The following is a 21,234-nucleotide window of genomic DNA, read 5'->3' on the forward strand; positions in this document are numbered from 1 at the left end:
ATGCCCCTGCAGAAATATAATTTGGATTTATTTTATTAAGTATATCTCATATAGAAAGCATGTAGCTGAATTTATCTTATGAACTAAGTGTCTTTTAGTACTTAACTAAAATACTGCTTAATAAATGGGATTCAACCCATTTATTTACATTGGTTTATAGTAATAACATTCCAGTCACAGTTGCCATGTTATTTTTTTTTTTGCCACCTCGTTTTCTCTGTTTTTTGTTGTTGTTGTTCTGTTCTTTTTAATGTTGCTTTGCATTTTAAAATTTTACTACCAGCTACTTTTCAAAAGCCTTTAAAAATATTCTTTAAAAATCTGCCAATGTGTCTGATAAAACTTCTCTTCTGATTATCAAGAATGCTCTAATAGAATGGCCTTGTTCTCAAAGTACCCTTTTAACTTTATTAGCCAGTTCCTCTTTGTTGGTCAGAACCATGCCTGTAGCAGTTATGTAGGGAAGACATGAGTACAAATGAAGTAAGACATACTGAGATTTTGAGATCAGGAATGTTAAGCTCTATAGACTAATGGTAGCATAACACTGTTTAGTCAGTTCACAATGAGCTGCATGAAAGTAAGTTTGCAGTAGACTGGATGTGTACTTTGGCATTTAGCTGCTGCATAGCACAGGGAGATCAGCTTGGTGCTTTGTGACGACCTAGAGGGGTGGGATAGGGAGGGTGGGAGGGGGCCTCAAGAGGGAGGGGATATGGGGATATATGCATATGTATAACTGATTCACTTTATTGTATAGCAGAAAGTAACATACCATTTGTAAAGCAGTTATACTTCAATAAAGATATATTTTTTTAAAAAACCCCAAAATACTATGGCTTGGAGGAATGGCTCTTAATTTTTCCTGAGAAGATAAAGTATAATATAATTTGAGATTTCTGTTCCTTAGTAAAGAGTTGCAATTCTACTGGTTCCTAGTTTTTGCTGTGTTGGTCTTCCTTCACTTCTGTTAATATATAGTCACTAAATCCTTCTTAAGAGTTCTTCCATCAGATTCAGTATTTCCTCTTGACTGTGGCAGCTATTTTTTTAACCCAGGTTCTTAATAATTTGTACCTGTATTGCAGTTTCACCCCATCTTATTTCATTTCTAAACTCTACTGCAAGATTATGCTGTCACAGTACAAAGTGAGAGAGTGGCATGGACATATATACACTACCAAACATAAAATAGATAGCTAGTGGGAAGCAGCCGCATAGCACAGGGAGATGAGCTCGGTGGTTTGTGACCACCTACAGGGGTGGGATAGGGAGGGTGGAAGGGAGGGAGACGCAAGAGGGAAGAGATATGGGAACATATGTATATGTATAACTGATTCACTTTGTTATAAAGCAGAAACTAACACACCATTGTAAAGCATTTATACTCCAATAAAGATGTTAAAAAAAAAAAAGATTATGCTGTCACAGACATTCTTTTCCTTACACCATTCTCTTGTTTATGTAATTAAAGGGACTGTCAAGCAAAATTCAAGTATCTCATTCTAAGCGTTTATCCCTCTTGTCCCACTGTTACCTGTATCTAAACTCACAGGACAACATTCCTCTAAGCAGTGTTTCTGTTTTGGCTAGACAGCTCTTCCTATGGTGTTCTAACATACATCCCCTATCTTTGTGTGTTTGTTCATATTGTGCATAGTTTTCCTTCTCCCTAAAATGGTCTGATTCTTCTCTATGAGGCATCTGAGATTACTTCACCTCTTCTTTTACTTTTACATCTCTTAATCATATAAACTGTGCTAAATCATCATGAATGTAACTTGTATGTCACATTGCAATTTTTTTTATGTGTTTGTCTTTTGGTCCTTATTCCAGATAATAAGTTCCTTAAGGGCAAAGAACATATCTTCAATTAGTTTAATTTTTGTGACCTTTTTACCATTGTTTCTCAGAATTTTTCACAGTAGGACTGGGATTTCTTCCTTCTTGCTCTCCACCATCCTTTAGGGCACTGTCTTTGTTTCCCAGCATAGCAGAAAGAGAAGAAATCACAGAAGAGTGCACAGTCTCAGTGTTTTAAGGCCCAGATCAGGGAGTGGAACACAATGCAGGCACTCACACTTCATTGATGAGAACTTAGTCACATAATTACAACCAACTGAAAGGGAGACTGAGAAATGTAGGATGTAGCTGGGTAGCCATAGGTCCAGCCACAACTGTATTTTGGTGGGTGACTAGGACTCTCCACCACAGGTATGTTGATAGAACTTAATTTATCTGGTGATCAGTTTATAACTGCTATAAAAGAATTTATTAGTTCTTTGTCATCAATGCTAGAATTTCTGTAATCAGGTAAAATTCTTACTCATAGTTTTCCCAAATGGTATGTTCACCATTTTAAAGCCTCTTCCAAATGTCTGTAATTTCTTCTTTAGCACTAGAATTTTTTTTATCTTTAAGAGTATTTTTGTGTTGTATTGATCTTTACGAAAATAACTCAGGTGGCTTTCACCTGACTCTATCTACTGACATATAATTGGGAAAATTACATTTTGAAGCTGTATTGCTGCTTCAAAATATGGTTATCTATTCCAAATTATACTTTTAACCTTTCCCTCTCCTTTCTCTCGTGTTACTCCTCTGAATTAAAAAGTCATCAGGCACCCAGGTATTTTCTGGTGGTTTCACTTCTGTTTATCAGAATTGTAGCAAACTCAGATGTTTTAGCTAGATCAGGGCGGTATAGAAGTGAAGCAGTACTTATTTTCTGAAAAATACTTTTCTCTTATTGCTGTTTTCTACTTCTCCCTTGGAAATGATATTTTTAAAGACATAATAAATAGAAAATATGTAAAAGAAGTAAAATAAATAGTTGCCTTCCTTTTGACCACTGATTCTGGCCGTCAGCTTGTTAAGATTAATTAAAATTTGTAACAATACCAAAATCATTTTATTTTTATATGTAATTTAATCACCAATCTTTGAAAAAATTTTTTCTTGTCTTTTTTACTACCTAATCTACCTAATCTATACTTCCTTTGGACAATTATATCTCTAAGGGTAATGTAGTTTTATTAACAGGATTACATTTTTGTGTGTGTGCTTTAATGGTTTTTTAAAAACTTGTAAACCTGAAAGTAAAATCTTTATTTCTAAAGCAGCTGAAATATTCTCTGTTCTTAACCTGTACATTTAATTCTGGATAAAGGACCAATCATTGAAGCCTATGCTCCTGGTTCACATTTACGTGTTGTTTTAATGTTTTAAAGATTTAATTCAGAGAAACCATTTGAATTAATACCATTGAATTTTACTTTTCTAGCACTCTTTTATCAAGAATGCAAAACCTGTATCAATTTTAAGAGACCTGATCACAGAAGCCATGGAGATCAAAGCTAAAAGACATGAAGAACAACAGCGAGAATTGGAAGAGGAAGAAGAAAATTCGGTTCGTAATTACCCTAAAAAAGTTGATCTTTTTCTTCTGAGTCATTCTCATATAATTTTGGGTTTTTTCTTTAAATATATCATTAGCACTTTCTGTTTTATTGTACAAGTGAAGTATGTTTGTTCATTAAATCTCAAAATATATTTTGTTTTATTAAATGATGTCTTTTCTGATGTCTTAAGAATTAATGATTAATGGGGAATGTAAGGTTAATATAATAGGCTTATACAGCATCTGGTATCTACTTGACACTGAGGCTGTGTTTGTTGAATAAGTATTGTCTTGGATTTGGTCAATTTTATGTCATATCTTCTGGAACTTACTTTTAACTGGTCATCAGTTATGCTGTAGATAGAGTACCACAGTAGAAGATGGGTTACTAGAGAAAGCAGGAGGGACATAAAAGGACCAGCTTATTACATTTACGTTCTATTAGTGCATTAGTGCATTTTAATAAAGTAAAAAATTATATCTATATATCACATTTTATAGTGTCTGATGTTTTTAACGATTTTTTCCTTGTTTCAAATTATAATTTTTTTTTCTGGTTAAGGATATAGAGATGAAAACTTCTTGGTATTCAGTTAGTCATTAAATCTGAAGACACAGATATTTTATTTTTATACTGATTGGAAATGTCTTTGATAACATCATCTATATTTTCCCATAGAAGTTTTTTTTTTTAATCTTATAGTTTTTGTATACAAATCCTATTATTTTGCTAATTCAAATTTACTTTCAATTTCAGAAACTGGTTATCTAATTGGTATTTCTTTTGAAATTCTTTTACCCTTTTCACCAAGTAATTTTTAAATATTTATTTATTTATTTGGCTGTGCTGGGTCTTAGTTGCAGCACACAGGATCTTTGTTGCCGTGTGCAGGATCTTCGTTGCAGCATGCAAGATCTTTAGTTGCGGCATGTGAACTCTTAGTTGTGACATGTGGGATCTAGTTCCCTGACCAGGGATTGAACCCGGGACCCCTGCATTGGGAGCGTGGCCACTGGACCACCAGGGAAGTCCCTCACCAGTTATTAAACCTTGTGTCATATGGTAGCCCAGGACAAGGAGAAGTGCGCTTCTTTTCAGAGCTGATTTATAATCATTTTCTGTAGATATTCGGCTAAATCAGTTACTCATTTGGCAGTGACTGTGGACTGCCTGGTGAGACAGATGCTTTAAGCTTATATTCTAGATATAAATTTTTTGCCAGTGAATTCACCATTCAGAATTTTAAACAGCATCCTCATAAAGGTGTTTTTTCCATAAGTAATATGGGATGATGTAAAGATCTTGGTTCTTGTTCTCAAAGGGTCTTATAGTTCCCACCCTGGGTTCCTGTGTGATACTAGAGTTAGTTTTCGGTCTCTCTCTACAAGTGATCAAATTTGTAAATGTCAGTTATTTTTTTGTAGTTTCAAAAGCAGTTTTATCATATTATTTGATCTTTAAAGAAGTAAGATTGAAGATGTGTATATTATTATCTCATTTTGCAGTTGAGTGAAATTAAGTTAGGAGTGAAGTCATTTACCAAAATTCACAGAACTGGGGAGGAGGGCTTCCCTGGTGGCGCAGCGGTTAAGAATCCACCTGCCAATGTAGGGGACACGGGTTTAAGCCCTGGTCCGGGAAGATCCCACATGCCGTGGAGCAGCTAAGCCTATGTGCCACAACTACTGAGCCTGTGCTCTAGAGCCCGTGTGCCACAACTGCTGAGCCCACGTGCCACAACTACTGAAGCCCGTGTGCCTAGAGCCCGTGCTCCGCAACTAGAGAAAGCCCGTGCGCAGCAACAAAGACCCAACGCGACCAAAATTAATTAATTAATTAATTAATTAATTAAAAAACAAAACACAAAAAAACTGGTGAGGAACCAAGAATAAAACTAGGTATTTTACTTTTAAGCTTCCATGCTCCTTCATTAAGACTTTATGCTCACTTTTCAATCAAATATTTATTAGTATTTCAAAAAATAAACATCACTGGATTATCAGAATTACATACTTTGATAAGATTATGTTCTCAAAAAGTCTAGTCTTTGCCCCTCTGGGGTGGTACCCAGTGGTTTTCTTTCACCTTATATAAGCTTCTCATGAGTGCTGGGCTAGTTAACTGCCTTTAATTAGCTGTCATTGGAGTAGTGACTATTTTTGCTTTGCTCTTATTTTCCTATACTTAATTATAGGTTGGTTTCCATTTTTTATGGATAAGGAACCATAGATTACCCCAGAACTTACCAGTTTTTACTAAGTTTTAAAGACCTTGCTATAGTCACCTCAGTTACTTTCTGCCACTTTGGTGATCTCTTTCTTCACCATTTTCCTCTCTTTCACTATTTTCCTCTCCTTCACTGAGCTCCAGTCACACTGATCTTCTTTCAAATTTTTTATTATTTTAACATGCCATTGACCTTTCCTTATGCAGGGCCTTTGCATGTGCCATTCCCACTGCTTGAAACACTCTTCTTCCTTAGAACTCTTTGAATGAGTAGGTTCTCGTCTTTCAGGCCTCAGCTTTAAATATCATATACTGCTAAAACTTAGCAGTTTAAAACAACATACATTTATTATTTCATAGTATCTGTAGATCAGTATTTCAGGAGTGGCTTAGTTGGATGATTTTGGCTCAGAGTCTCTTCTGAGGTTGAGGTTTAAGTGTTGGTCAGAGCTGCAGTCATATGAAGGCTTGACAAGGACTGCAGTTCCCAGGTAGCTCACTCATATGGCTGTTGGCAGGCTGTCTCAGCTCCTTGCCATGTGGGACTCTCCATAGGACTATCTGAGAGTCTTCACAGTCTGGCAACTGGCTTTTCTTGGAGTGAGTGAGCCAAGAGTGAGAACAAAGAGGACATCTCAGTGCCTTTTATGACATCAGGAGTTGCACACTGTAAATTCTGCCATATTCTGTTTGTTTAAAGAAGCTACTGGTCATAGAAAATGGTGGAGTAGGGAGATCTAAGAATCAGTGGCTCCACAGAAGCAACCATTAAGTGGGCAGAAACTGACAAATCAAGCTTTTCAGAACACTGGAATCTAATAAAAAACTTATAGCAACCAGGGGAGTGCTTAATGAAGAAGCTTAAGAATGTTAAGTTTTGGTAAGAAAGTGATGTGGCATTTTTGCTTTACATGCCTGCCATCCCCAATTTTTTAGTTCAGTGGCAGCCATGGGAGCAGAGGTGGAGGTTGAGGGCAGGGGAGAAGAGTAAGAACCTTACTCTCAAGAAATTGTGCTTTTGCATTTTGAGCTATCTGGCAGTTCCCTGTGGGGCTGGCACAGAGGCTTGCCATTGTTTTGGTCCCCTTAAGGTGGGGCAACTTCCTAGATGGTGTCTGTCCAAAACATCTAAATCTTCTAGAGTTAGTAAACAAGTTTAGCAAAGTTGCAGGGTACAAGATCAACATACAAAAATCCATTATGTTTTTATGCAGAAGCAAGGAACAACGCAAAAAGGAATTTAAGAAAACAGTTCCATTTACAGTAGCATCCAAGAGAATGGAATACCTAAGAATAAATTTAGCCAAGGAGGTGAAAGAATTGTACAGTGAAAAATACAACACATTGCTGAAAGAAATGAAAGAATACCTAAATCCGTGGAAGGACATCCCATGTTCATTGATTGGAAGACTTAATATTGTTTAAATGGCAGTACTCCCCAAAGTGACTCACATATTCATCCAATCCCTATAGTCTTTTTTTGCAAAAAGGAAAAGCCAATCTTCAAATTTGTATGGAGGAAGGGGCCCCAAGTAGCTAAAACAATATTGGAAAAGAACAAAGTTGGAGGATTCACTTTCCAATTTCAGAATGTAATACAAAGCTACAGTAATTAAATCAGTGTGGTTCTAGCATGAGGATTGACATATAAATCAATGGAATAGAATTGAGAGTCCAGAAATACACCCATACATCTATGACCAATTAATTTTCAATGAAAGTGTGGAGACCATTCAATGGAAAAAGAGTGGTCTTTTTAATGGATGGTGCTGAGACAGCTGGATAGCCACATGTTAAAAGAGTGAGGTTGGACCCTTACCTCTTATCATATACAATGACCTTTTAATATAAGGTCTAATTGGATGAATCAGTGACCAAAATATAAGAGCTAAAAGTTTATCACTTTTCATGCTGTTACTAACACTCTCTCGAGTGCTTCCAGCTTCTGCCCACTGCCCTGTTCCAAAGCCATCCCATTGTTTCAGGTATGTGTTACATAGTCTAGTGCACATTCACGGTGTGGGGAATTAGATTCTACCTTTTGAAGGGAAGACTGTCAAAACATTGTGGACAGATTTAAAAATCACATCAGGTTTTTATGATTTCTTAGTTTTCAAATAAGCATTTATACTCTCTGGAACCAAGCTAGTGTTTCTGGATGAAACTATTATGTTGTTTTTTGTTGTTTTAATTGAAATTATAAGAAAAAATTAAGTCTTGACAGAGTCACACACTTTGAGCGGTATTCCCACTCTTTGCTTTAGAGTATGTTCTCAGGCAGTAGTTTCTATCTTGAGGTCATTTTGTCATTTGTGCTCTGAATATAAATAAATATGCATATGCACAGACATGCAATTTATAAGAACAACGAGATATGCAAAGTGGATCTGAAGCCCTCCTACAGTAAGAGTATGTTTCTACATTGCCATTCATTTTTATCAAATTTTTAAATCAGTAGTCATGTTCTCTCAGAAACCTTTATTCACATTGAAGGCTCAAAATCTTACATAGAGTTTGTCTTCATACTGTTCATTCCTTTGGTATTCTCTTGCAAATTGGCTTAAAATTGGATTATGTATACAGTTTTAAAGTAAAACAGTCAAATTCTCATAGCTACATGTCTCTTAATGTTCATGGCCAAATTGTCATTAAAGTGATACTCTTTTTCATAAGAGTCAAACATTTTCATAAAATTTACATTTATTTCTGACCAAGTCAGTACAAAGTTGGACATAGTTTGTCTATATAAACTGTTGGCATACAGGACTTTTTCTTGTTCTCATTCAGATTATACTAATATATCTGTAGCATTCAAGGTGTGAGCATGCATTCTGATAATTTATTAATTATACAATAAACAATACATCCCTATGTAGTTCTTCTTTAATTTATTTTTTTATTTATTTTTTGGCTGTGTTGGGTCTTTGTTGCTGTGCACGGGCTTTCTCTAGTTGTGGAGCACGGGCTCTAGGCACACGGGCTTCAGTAGTTGTGGCATGCGGGCTCAGTAGTTATGGCACACAGGGTCTAGAGCACAGGCTCGGTAGTTGTGGTGCACGGGCTTAGTTGCTCCACGGCATGTGGGATCTTCCTGGACCAGGGATCGAACCCGTGTTCCTTGCATTGGCAGGAGGATTCTTAATCACCGTGCCACCAGGGAAATCCCCCCTGTGTAGCTCTTAAACTCTAATTCATCACTGATTTTTAAAGGATTAGTTTTAAGTTATCTGGTATGGCTTATTAAAATATTATATAGGTACTTATGTTTAAATATTTACACAGTAAAAGTTAGTGCTTGCTGATTTTAAATAAAATAACAAGGCAAACACTCCGTACGTGGTACACTGAATGATTATTTAAAAGTGTAATGGATGGTGTTAATAAACTGAATTTATAAGATAAGGCATAGAATGCACTATTGACAAGTGGTCATTTTTAAAGTAGATTAAAAGGTTGATAAGGAGTTTGCAAGAATTGCTTTGTACTGGAGCTCAGGTGTTTCCGATGTCAATCACAATGTTAATTTAAGTAAAATACAAGGAGCTGAAAGATGTGGGAGAATGTTAAAGTAAGGAAAATGTTGAGCAAAAAGTGGGATACTTCTTGATGTTAGGCTTGCTTGAGAGCTTTTCACTTTTTTTTTTTGAGAGCTTTTCACTTTTATGCATGTAATAGGCCTTTTATTTTCACTTTCAAAGGTGTCATTTTATTTCATATTAATTTAGTAATGATTCAAAGAAAAAGGTTTTGTCTACTAACTGGCTTTAGATCATGTTTTAGAGCTTCTGTCTTTGGAAAAGAAATGAGGACTTTCTGGTGATTTCTTTTCTGAACTTTTTTTCTGAACTTTTCTGGTCTGAACTCTAAACTTGTCAGGCTGCTGTCCTTAGTGTCTGAGGGATGGCATATCCCTTCCAATTGTGATTCACTGAAACAGTAATTCTTAGCATGGGTGTCGGGAGAAATGCCAGGGTGCTTGGGAAAATCCACATCCCTACAGATGGTGAGATAGCCTCCAGGTGAGTAGTCTCAGAATCTTCCATCTTCCCCCTACCCCTGTTCAATAAAGGAACTTCAAATCAATCTCTCTCTTGAGAATCTTTTAAACTGATAAATAATAGAACAGCATCAGAATCAGCCCAAGTCAGTCCAGAAGCTTCTAATGTATCTAATTGGTTAAATTTGGGGGGTGGGGAGGGTAAAAATTGTCTAAGAGCAGGACAGACTGCTTGGACTAAAATCCTGATTCTGTTCCCAAATAACTGTCATTGGCCAAGTGACAATTTCACTATCTGTAAAAAAGGGGCAGTGATAGATCATACTTCATAGAGTTGTTATGGGGATGTAATAAAAAATATATATATCTTCACACTTAGAACAGTTTATCACACATAATATGCTCAATAAACTTTAGCTTCATTTTTATTAGTGCTACTACTTATATCACCACTACTGCTATTATTTTAACATTTTGTCCGGGTGTTTTGTTTTTGTTATTATTTGTTTGTTTAGTTTTGGTTTCTTGATGATAATTGTTGCTGCTGCTGGTTTTGCTACTCTAAGGACCACCAAAATAACATCATTTATCAGACTTGAACCAGTATTTGAAAATTTCTTTTAAGTATTTTAAAACAAATTTTAATGGTCAAATGTGGTTGGAGAACTGGTAGAGATTGTTATAAACTACTTAAAGCTTAAAACCAGTAAAGAGAATTTTAAAATTTAGTCTCATTCCTTTACTTCTTGAAAAGTAAATTAGATTTAGTAAGGAAACATTTATATTTGAGATAACATTATTGATCACAAACTGAAATTCTTTAAAAAGAACTGACTACTTGTTATCTCTCATTCTCCCCATATAATTAAAACACAATTCTAAAAAATCCCTCTCAGTGTTTATATAGCTATGAGTATGTAAACATCATAATATATTATGATTACATGTTTTTTTATGTTTGTGATTTCTGGAATGAGTAGTTGTCACGGTTTTTGTTACTGTTGTTTGTTGCTGTTAATTTTTGTATGTACCTATCATGAATTTGTTCTGAAATGCCACATTCCCAGACTCTCTGCAGAGGCTGTAAAGGCCTCTGTGTATGTTCAAACACAAATAATTTTTTAGTGTCATACTTTTTTCTTGACTCATTCTTTCGCTAGTGCTCTATCTTCCTGTAATCTGAACGCTGACTTTCTAGAGTCTTGAACAGCTCTTCTCCTAAGACACCACCCCCCAACCCCCCTTCAGCATCATCCTGCAAATTTCCTTTCCTCTCTTCCCTAATGGATCCTGTGGTTCCTGGATCTTGTCTTTCTTGTTTTGCTTCCTTATTTTGATGCACTTTACCTCCCAGGAGCTTCCAGACATTAGCAGGTTTTTTCAGAACTTGTATATCTGACCATGTCTTTATTCTATCTTTACTGTTGATTGATTGAGTATAAAATTCTGGATTGAAAATAATGTTCCCTTAAAAATTTGAAGGCCTTGCTCAATTTCTTAACTCAGTAGTAAGGATGATGAGAAGCCAGATGACATTCAGATACCTAATCCTTTGAATGTTTTATAGAAGTTTTATAGATCTTCACTTTCTCTCTGTTATTTAAAACTTTCATGGAATGTGCCTTGGTGTAGATCTTTTTCCATTCATTGCGTGGAGTGCCTTTTGACTCTTCAATTTGGAAATGTCCCGTAATTCTGTGTTATTTTATTAAAAATTTTTTTATTGGAGTATACTTGATTTACAAGGTTGTGTTGGTTTCAGCTGTACAGCAAAGTGAATCAGTTATACATATACATATATCCACTCCTTTTTAGATTCTTTTCCCATATAGGTCATTACAGAGTATTGAGTAGAATTACCTGTTGCTATATACACTAGGTCCTTATTAGTGTGTTTTATATATAGCAGTGTGTATATGTCAATCCCAATCTCCTAATTTATCCCTCCCTCCTCTTTCCCCCCTGGTAACCATAAGTTTGTTTTCTACATCTGTGACTCCATTTCTGTTTGTAAATTAGTTCATTTGTACATTTTTTTTTTTTTAGATTCCACATATAAGCGATATCATATGATATTTGTCTTTCTCTGTCTGACTTCACTCAGTATGACAATCTCTAGGTCCATCCACATTGCTGCAAATGGCATTATTTCCTTCTCCTTTATGGCTAAGTAATATTCCAGTGTATATACGTACCACATCTTCTTTAGTCACTCCTCTGTGGATATTAAGGTTGCTTCCATGTCTTGGACATTAAGGTTGCTTCCATGTCTTGGACATTGTAAATAGTGCTGCAGTGAACATAGGGGCGCATGTATCTTTTCAAATTATGGTTTTCTCCAGATATATGCCCAGGAGTGGGATTGCTGGATCATATGGTAGTTCTGTATTTAGTTTTTTAATGAACCTCCATACTGTTCTCCATAGTGGCTGTACCAATTTACATTTCCACCAACAGAGTAGGAGGGTTTCCTTTTCTCCACACCCTCTCCAGCATTTATTGTTTGTAGATTTTTTGATGTGTGAGGTGATACCTCATTGTCATTTTGATTTACATTTCTCTAATAATTAGTGATGTTGAGCATCTTTTCATGTGCTTTTTAGCCATCTCTATGTCTTCTTTGGAGAAATGTCTATTTAGATCTTCTGCCTATTTTTTGATTTTTTTTTTTTTTATATTGAGCTGCATGAGCTGTTTGTATACTTTGGAGATTAATCCCTTGTCAGTCACTTCATTTGCAAATATTTTCTCCCATTCTGTGGATTGTCTTTTTGTTTTGTTTATGGTTTCCTTTGCTGTGCAAAAGTTTTAAAGTTTCATTAGGTCCCATTTGTTTATTTTTGTTTTTATATTCATTACTCTAGGAGGTGGATCGAAAAAGATATTGCTGCAATTTATGTCAGAGAGTGTTCTGCCTATGTTTTCCTCTAAGAGTTTTATAGTATCTGTTCTTACATTTAGGTCTGTAATCCATTCTGAGTTTATTTTTGTGTATGGTGTTAGGAAGTGTTCTAACTTCATTTTTTTTACATGTAGCTGTCCCGTTTTCCCAGCACACTTACTGAAGAGGCTGTCTTTTCTCCATTGTATATTCTTGCCTCCTTTGTTAAAGATTAGGTGACCATAGGTGCGTGGGTTTATCTCTGGACTTTCTGTACTGTTCCATTGATATATATTTCTGTTTTTGTGCCAGTACCAAACTGTTTTGATTACTGTAGCTTTGTAGTATAGTCTGAAGTCAGGGAGCCTGATTCCTCCAGCTTTGTTTTTCTTTCTCAAGATTGCTTTGGCTATTTGGAGTCTTTTGTGTCTCCATACAAATTGTAAAATTTTTTGTTCTAATTCTGTGAAAAATGCCATTGGTAATTTGATAGGTATTGCACTGAATCTGTAGATTGCTTTGGGTAGTATAAGATTCTTCCAATCTAAGAACATGGTATAGCTCTCCATCCTTTTGTGTCATCTTTGATTTCTTTCATCAGCATCTTATAATTTTCTGAGTACAGGTCTTTTGCCTCCTTAGGTAGGTTTATTCCTAGGTATTTTATTCTTTTTGTTGCAGTAGTAAATGGGAGTGTTTCCTTAATTTCTCTTTCAGATTTTTCATCATTAGTGTATAGGAATGCAAGAGATTTCTGTGCATTAATTTTGTATCCTGCTACTTTACCAAATTCATTGATGAGCTCTAGTAGTTTTCTGGTAGTGTCTTTAGGATTCTCTATGTATAGTATCATGTCATCTGCAAACAGTGACAGTTTTACTACTTCTTTTCCAATTTGGATTCCTTTTATTTCTTTTTCTTGTCTGATTCATGTGGCTAGAACTTCCAAAACTGTGTTGAATAAAAGTGGCAAGAGTGGACAACCTTGTCTTGTTCCTGATCTTAGAGGGAATGCATTCAGTTTTTCACCATTGAGAATGATGTTAGTTGTGGGTTTGTCATATATGGCCCTTATTATGTTGAGGTAGTTTCCCTCTATGCCCACTTTCTGGAGAGTTTTAAATCATAAATGGGAGTTGAATTTTATCAAAGGTTTTTCTGTATCTATTGAGATGATCATATGGTTTTTATTCTTCAGTTTTTTAATGTGGTGTATCACATTGATTGCTTTGCGTATATTGAAGAATCCTTGCATCCATGGGATAAATCCCACTTGATCATGGTGTATGATCCTTTTAGTGTGTTGTTAGGTTAGGTTTGCTAGTATTTTGTTGAGGATTTTTGCGTCTGTGTTCATCAGTGATATTGGCCTGTAGTTTTCTTTTTGTGTGTGTGATATCTTTGTCTGGTTTTGGTATCAGGGTGATGGTGGCCTCAGAACAAGCTTGGGAGTGTTCCTTCCTCTGCAGTATTTTGGAAGAGTTTCAGAAGTATAGGTGTTAACTCTTCTCTAAATGTTTGATAGAATTTGCCTGTGAAGTTTTCTGGTCGTGGACTTTTGTTAGTTGGGAGTTTTTAAATCACAGTTTCAATTTCATTACTTGTGATTGGTCTGTTCTTATTTTCTATTTCTTCCTGGTTCAGTCTTGGAGGGTTGACCCTTTCTAAGAATTAGTCCATTTTTTCTAGGTTGTCTGTGGCCTATTGTTGCTTGTAGTAGTTTCCTGTAAGCCTTTGTATTTCTTTGGTGTCAGTTGTAACTTCTCCTTTTTCATTTCTAATTTTACTGATTTGAGCCCTCTCCCTTTTTTTCCTGTTGAGTCTGGCTAAAGGTTTATCAATTTTGTTTATCTTTTCCGAGAACCAGCTTTTAGTTTTGATCTTTTCTGTTGTTTTCTTCATCACTATTTCATGTATGTTTGCTTTTATCTTTATGATTTCTTTCTTTCTACTAACTTTGGGTTTTGTTTGTTTTTCTTTCTCTGGTTGCTTTAGGTGTAAGGTTAGGTTGTTTATTTAAGATTTTTCTTGTTTCCTGAGGTAAGATCAATTCTGTATAATTTTATATTTGCTATTTCTTAATAACTTCCTCTTTTTTCTCTCTCTCCCTCACTTTCTGTCCCCCTCTTTCTCTCTCACTTCCCCCCCAATCTCTCTCTCTCACTCTCCTTTTATTTCCTTGTTAAACCTCTTAGATTTATCTTTCAATGATCTTCTCCGTTTTTCTTTTCTCTTTTTTTTGTTCTTTCTTGGAGGTCTTCTCTAAGTTATCTTCTAACCCTTGTATTTTTTTCCGTAGCAAATATTTAATTTCCAAAATATCCTTTCTTCCTCATTGTTGTTATATTATCATTATTACTTTGAGTTTTCTTTTTCTCTCTTCCTTGTCTCTGTTTCCTTCATGTTCATTTTGATCTCTGACTTTTCACTTTATGGGTTTTCTTCAAGCATCTAATGATTATATTTGAGAGAAACACTAAAATTGCCTGTTGGAAACTCTCTGTGTAAGAATAGAACTAGTTGACTTGTGACCTTGCTGTAAAAGACGTTAGGACCCACTGCTCTGGGGCCTGAATTTGCTTGCCTCTTGTGAGTTCTCTCCTTACAAGCTTAAGTTTTGGGTTTCTTTGGTCTGCTGAGATAGCTACTACTTACATATATTTATGTGATTTCTAGCTTCCAGTTTTTTCTTCTAGCTTCCAAATTTTTTGACATCTCCTGTTTGCTGTTGTCTCCTCCTCCATGCTCTTTGTCTTTATGAGTTTATTTTTTTCTGTGCCTTTATTATAATTTTGTACAATAAAAATTGTATTTTTTGAGGGTTTTTGCTGGAATAAGCATAAACCCATGTGTTCAATCCTCCATTTTAATGGAAACTTTTGTCATTTGTCTTTTCTTGGGTGTTCTGAAATTGTCATTTTAAATATTGAGTTGTTAATGTGATGATAGTCAAATAAATCTATAAAACCTCATATGTTATAATGATTAAAAACTCCTTGAGCACTCATAAAGTTTTACAATTCAAAGAAAAATTTTGGTCTGTTCAATTATAGTTTATTCTGGACATTTTGTAAATGAAAATGATCCAAGAAGAGAAGGGAAAACTTCTAAAAGGTAACATTACAAGAAATCTAGGAATTTAAGGCAAGTCATACCAAATTAGTAGTTGATGAGAATAGAAGTAAATGTATACCTGAAACTAACACAATATTGTATGTCAACTATACTTCAATTAAAAAAAAAGTAAATGGACATTTCTGTTTTTCTCAACCACTGTGAGTTTTATAAAATAATTTTCTTTAAATGGTGGAACAAATGTACAATCTTGGGCCTTCCAGCCATATGAGAACAATTGTAGACTAATGAGCCATTATTTGATTGATTCTGTGCTTGCCTTAACACCTACATCTGTGTAGTTAAGGTTGTTGCTTTGTAACCTCCCTTTATATTCATTTGTAACTCATCTTGGTTACCTTTGGCCCATGAAACTTGGCTGATCCTTTTTTTGGAATTTGCTCCAATTTGGTGGATTCATTTGGACAATACCTGCTATTTATGGTACTGGGGACTGGCTACCTTTTTTAGGATATGGCAGAAGATTTTGAATGGCTATTTTGATATAGTAGTTGTTTTCATTTGAGACGTTTTCCCCATTCCTTTTTTCCTTTTTTTGATTGTTTCAAAGATGAATGGTCTTTTCAGCATCATGGGAGGTCTGCATTGCCAAGTTTTACTTCTACATTTATTTTTAGTTTAAGAATACAGAGAGCTTGTATTCTTTGATGGCCTTTTTGTTAGCTGTCTTTAGTCTCCATCCTGGATTGGTCCTTCTCTGATGACTGGCCTAATATGACACAGAGCCAGTTTGGCACTGGACCATTGAAAATTTAATAGTGCTAAATTTTGAAATAATATAGATCAAATTCTTTCCCTGATTTTGAAATTCTAGAGCTGTAAATTCACCATATTGAGTTGCTGCATTGTCGAAGATACTTATATTTGATATTCAGTATTAATACTTGAACCCATTGTAGATCCTGCTTTTTTTCATTTTGAGCGAGTACAGTTTTCAGAGAATTTATGGGTAATACCAATATCAACTTATAATTTTTCCAAACTTAATTTACTTCTACATAATTCAACTTACTACGGTTGGAGAAAAACTTGAGACCTAAAATTATGTTGACATTTCCATCAACTCTCAGTGTGACTTTTGTAAAGGAAACACTATATGATAACTATTTCAAGATACGTTGTTTTAAAATTTTTTGGTGCTGTACACCTGTGCCCTGGGTAAGTAACTATTATAAACAAACTTCTTTAAATATTTTTTATTCAAGAAAGGTATGGGACATGATTGGAGCCTAGTGCCTTATGAATTTGATTTTATACCTATTATAGAAAAAGCTTATCTGATGAGAATACATCTTGACAAATTGACATGTTTTGATCGGTGCTGAGGTAATTGTACAGATTTTTAAAATTAAACAAATTGTAAACAGAGATATCTGCAGCAGGTTAATCCCAATATCAAGGTTTTTGTGCTAGTTTAAGCATTGCTAAACATGGCAAAGATCTTCTTTTTGGGGCATTTCTGAGCATGTGATATAAATTTGGTGCTGAGTTGGGTCAACTGTATTACATAGTAAGAAAGAATTTGTTTTCTGGATGTCAGTGGAAGATATTCCCAAATCCTTAGTGTGAGTTGATTAAAAAGCATAAATATATTTGTTCATATTTACTGTAAATACCTGAAAATTATCTATAGAAAGACTACTTTTTAAAGAGTATCTACTAATAGAGTTGCTCTTTCTACTCAAAACAACTTTCTACAAATACGACATTTTGTTTTACCAAGGAGCATTCATAGTAGGGTATAAAGCAAATCTATATGCATTTTTTCTGCCATGTAAGAGTTTAAAAAATCTTATCCAATAAAGCATGCCTTTTTAAAAATAAGATGTGCTTCAGGGCATTCTCTCTCTCTTTTTTTTAAGCATGTACATACTGAAATTTGCTAAATATTTTTAAAATATCTTTTTCTGAAAAGAGATTCCAACAAATTTTTTGGTTAAATGATGGAGTACAGAGCTCTGTTCTTGTCAATATAAAAAATTATATACATGAATCACTAAAAGTCTGATATTTTAGTTATCTCTAATGGAAAAATGATTCCTTGGGATTTATAATGTTTAATACAATGTGTAGAATATTCAGCAAATGGCTATGTCACTTGATCTCTCTCTTTATACATTTGAACAACCTGTCTACTTCTGGAGGGGAAAAGAAAACCCAATAATGCTTGGTTTTTACTCTGAGAAATTTCTGATTTAATTGATATAAGCTGAAGCCCAGGCATCAGAATTTTTTAAAAGCTCCCTAGCTGATTCTAATGTAGATGAGAACCATTGACCTGTAGATTCTTGTGTTGGGCTTTGTGACATAAATATTTATTTAGTAAATATTTATTCAAATAAAAAAATGAATTTCTTCCATTTTCTTTTTCTGAAGTAACTTTTAATTTTTGAATACGTTTATATTTACAGAAGAATTGTGAAAATAGTACAGAGAGTTTCCATATACCCCACATCCAATTTCCCCTGTTAAGCTCCCGTGTGGAGCTTCCAGGCCCTCTCCAGGCATGCCCATCTCCTAGCACCTTGATCTATTCACCAACCTGGGAGCTCTCCAAAACCCTTCTTTTAGGGGTTTTATGGAGGTTCCTTTACAGAGATATGATTGATTAAATCATTGGCCACTGGTGATTAACTCAATTCCTAACTCTTTTCCCCTTCCTGGAGGTCAGGAGGGTAGGCCTAAAAGTTCCACCCCTCTGATCACATGGTTGGTTCCTCTGGCAACCAGCCCTCATCCTCCAGGAGTCACCTTATTAGCATAAAGCCAGATATGGCTGAAAGGGGCTTATTATGCATAAGAAAATGTGCTCCTCCCACACATATCACTCAGGAAATTGTAAGGGTTTTAGAAGTACTGTGCCAGGAACTGGGGACAGATCAAATCTATGTTTCTTCTTATATCACAGTATCACAAATACATTTTGTTAACATGACTTATCACTGTCAGTGTTACCCATGATCACCTGGCTGATGTAGTGTTTGTCAGGTTTCTTCACAACAAAATTACTCTTTCCTCCCTTCCATACTGTATTCTTTGGAAGGAAATCATAATACACAGCCCACACTTGAGGAGTGGGAAGTTAGTAGGAATTCTTCTACACAGGAGGTTTGTCTATTTTCTCCACTTATTTATTCAGTCATATATATCTCACTGACTCATGGTTATTTAGTTTACACTTTGGGTTATAATCCAATACTACCTTATGTATTTTCTTGTTCAGATTGTTCCAGCTTTGGCCATTGGAACCTCTTATGGTTAGCTCTTTTGTCCCTTTGACATAACCCCATCATTGTGGGTTTGCTTTTACTTTACTTACTTCCTTACTCTCTGACACTGTAAGATACTCTAGGTTCAGTTTGTATATTTCCTGCCACAGTTTCTAGAATCCTAGGAGCTAGTTCCTTTATTAGAGAATGGTATTAGAAACCAAGATATGGACTGTAGATGTACTTGTTGCTACTGTGGCATATTGTCACTTTATTGATCCCTCTCAGCAGACAAAGCAAGTAGGTATACGTGTGTGTGTGCTAACTTGTGTATATACAAATATCTATATGTATATATATGTGTGTGTATATATATATCTCCATCTTTGCCTATATTAAGCTAAACATGAGTTCATACTGATGTCTCTGACTCTGATCCATTACCACATGGATCCTTCTATCTGCCTCCCCTTGCTTGTTTATAACTCCCCCCTGCAGTGGTGAAAAACCTGGCTCCCTCCATCTACCACCCGTTTGCTAAATGTTTCAGTTCCTGTGTGCATCTATAGTGGTTTCAGAATTAACCCATATCCCCATGGGAACAACTTTATCAAGTAGAGCAAGGTGCTTATGTACAGTGCTTTTTGTTTTAAGTCTTAACAGATTCCACTCACTTCCAATGTTGTGTGTGTCACATTCTGCATTCCATCCTGGGATCTCCTGACCACCTGAAATATGTTTTTAAATTTGCATACATTAAGGTTCACTCCTTATAGTATAAACTTCTATGAGTTTCGACAAATGCATGGTGTCACATATTCACCATTGCAGTATCCTGCAGAATATTTTCACCACCCAAAACAATCCCTATGCTACACCTATTAAACTCTCCCTCTACCCCCAAGCCCTCTGCAGTTGCTCATCTGTTTACCATCTGTAGTTCTGCCTTTTCCATATCATGTAATTGAATCAAACAGTACTGGCTTCTTTCACTTAACAATATGCATTTAAGATTCATCTATGTCTTTTTGTGGCTTAATAGCTCATTTTTTCACTATATAGTATTCCTTTGCATGGATGTACCACAATTTGTTTATCCATTCACCTACTGAAGGACATCTTGGTCATTTCTAGCTTTTGGCAATTATGAATAAAGTGGCTGTAAACATTTTCATGCCAGCTTTTGTGTGGATGTAAATTTTCAGATCAGTTGGGTAAATACCTAGGACGGTAATTGGTAGATCTTATGATATGTTTAGGTTTGTAAGAAACTGCCAAACTCTATTCCAGTGTTACACCATTTTTGCATTGCCACCAATGAATGAGAATTTCTGTTGCTAAACATGTTCACCAGAGCTTAATATTGTCAAGTTTTTGTTTTGTTCTGTGTTTTGTTTTTTTTGCATTTTAGACATTCTAACAAGTATTTAGTGGTATCTCATTGTTAGTGTAACTTGTAATTCCTAATGACAGAAGGTGTTGGGCATCTTTTTATATGCTCATTTGCCATTTATGTATCTTCTTTGACAAGATGTCTATTCAGTACTTTTCCCCAGTTTTAGTTTTGTTACTGTTTATTTTTAAGGAGTTGTTCATGTGTTTTGGACACAAGTCCTTTAAAATAAGGTAGTGTTTTGCAAATATTTTCTCTGTCTGTGGCTTGTCTCTCCATTTTCCTAATGGTGTCTTTCACAGAGCAGTAGTTTTTGTTTTAATATCACCAATCAGTTTTTGTTTTTGTTTTTTCTCCAATGGATCTTGCTTTTGATGCTTTAACTCATCACCAAACTAAAGGTAACATAGATTTTCTCCTATGATTTCTTCCAGAAGTTTTCTGGTTTTGCATGTTATATTAAGTTCTGTGATCTATTTCGAGTTAATTTTTGTGAAAGCCATGAGGTCTAAGTCTAGGTTGTTTTTTTTTTCATATGGCCATCCAGTTGTTCCAGCACCCTTTGTTTAAAAGATTATCCTTTCTCCATTGAGTTGCCTTTGTGCCCTTTTCAAAGATTAGTTGACTGTATTTGTGTGGGTTTGTTTCTGAGCTCTCTATTCTGTTCCATTGATTTATCACTGATATATGTATCTATTCTTTTTCCAATACTACACTGTCTTGATTACTGTAATTTTATAGAAGTCTAAAAATTTATAGAAGTCTTCAAACTATTTTTCTTATTCATTATTGTGTTGGCTGTTTTAGGCCTTTTTCCTTTCCATATAATCTTGAGAATCATTTTGTTGACAATTACACGTTAGCTTGCTAGAATTTTTATTGCGGTTGAATTGAAGCTATACATTAAGTTAAGAAGAAATGATATCTTAACCATATTTTGAGTCTTTTAATCCGTGAACATGAATGTCTCTCAGTTTATTTAGATCTTTGCT

The 21,234-nt window shown here is 35.1% G+C and overlaps 1 protein-coding gene across 3 annotated transcripts in view; it reads left to right on the top strand.

Moving 5' to 3' along the window:
- The window catches only part of STK3 (serine/threonine kinase 3), a 314,394-nt gene that overhangs the window by 185,923 nt on the left and 107,237 nt on the right, over positions 1 to 21,234 (top strand). For all 3 annotated transcript variants that reach the window (XM_036830681.1, XM_036830683.1, XM_036830682.1), the window contains one exon: positions 3,284 to 3,409. In XM_036830681.1, coding sequence (XP_036686576.1) covers positions 3,284 to 3,409 — 126 coding nt within the window. The remainder of the gene's footprint in view (positions 1 to 3,283; positions 3,410 to 21,234) is intronic.

Source organism: Balaenoptera musculus, chromosome 17 (genome assembly GCF_009873245.2).
Source record: "Balaenoptera musculus isolate JJ_BM4_2016_0621 chromosome 17, mBalMus1.pri.v3, whole genome shotgun sequence".
Classification (NCBI taxonomy): domain Eukaryota; kingdom Metazoa; phylum Chordata; class Mammalia; order Artiodactyla; family Balaenopteridae; genus Balaenoptera; species Balaenoptera musculus.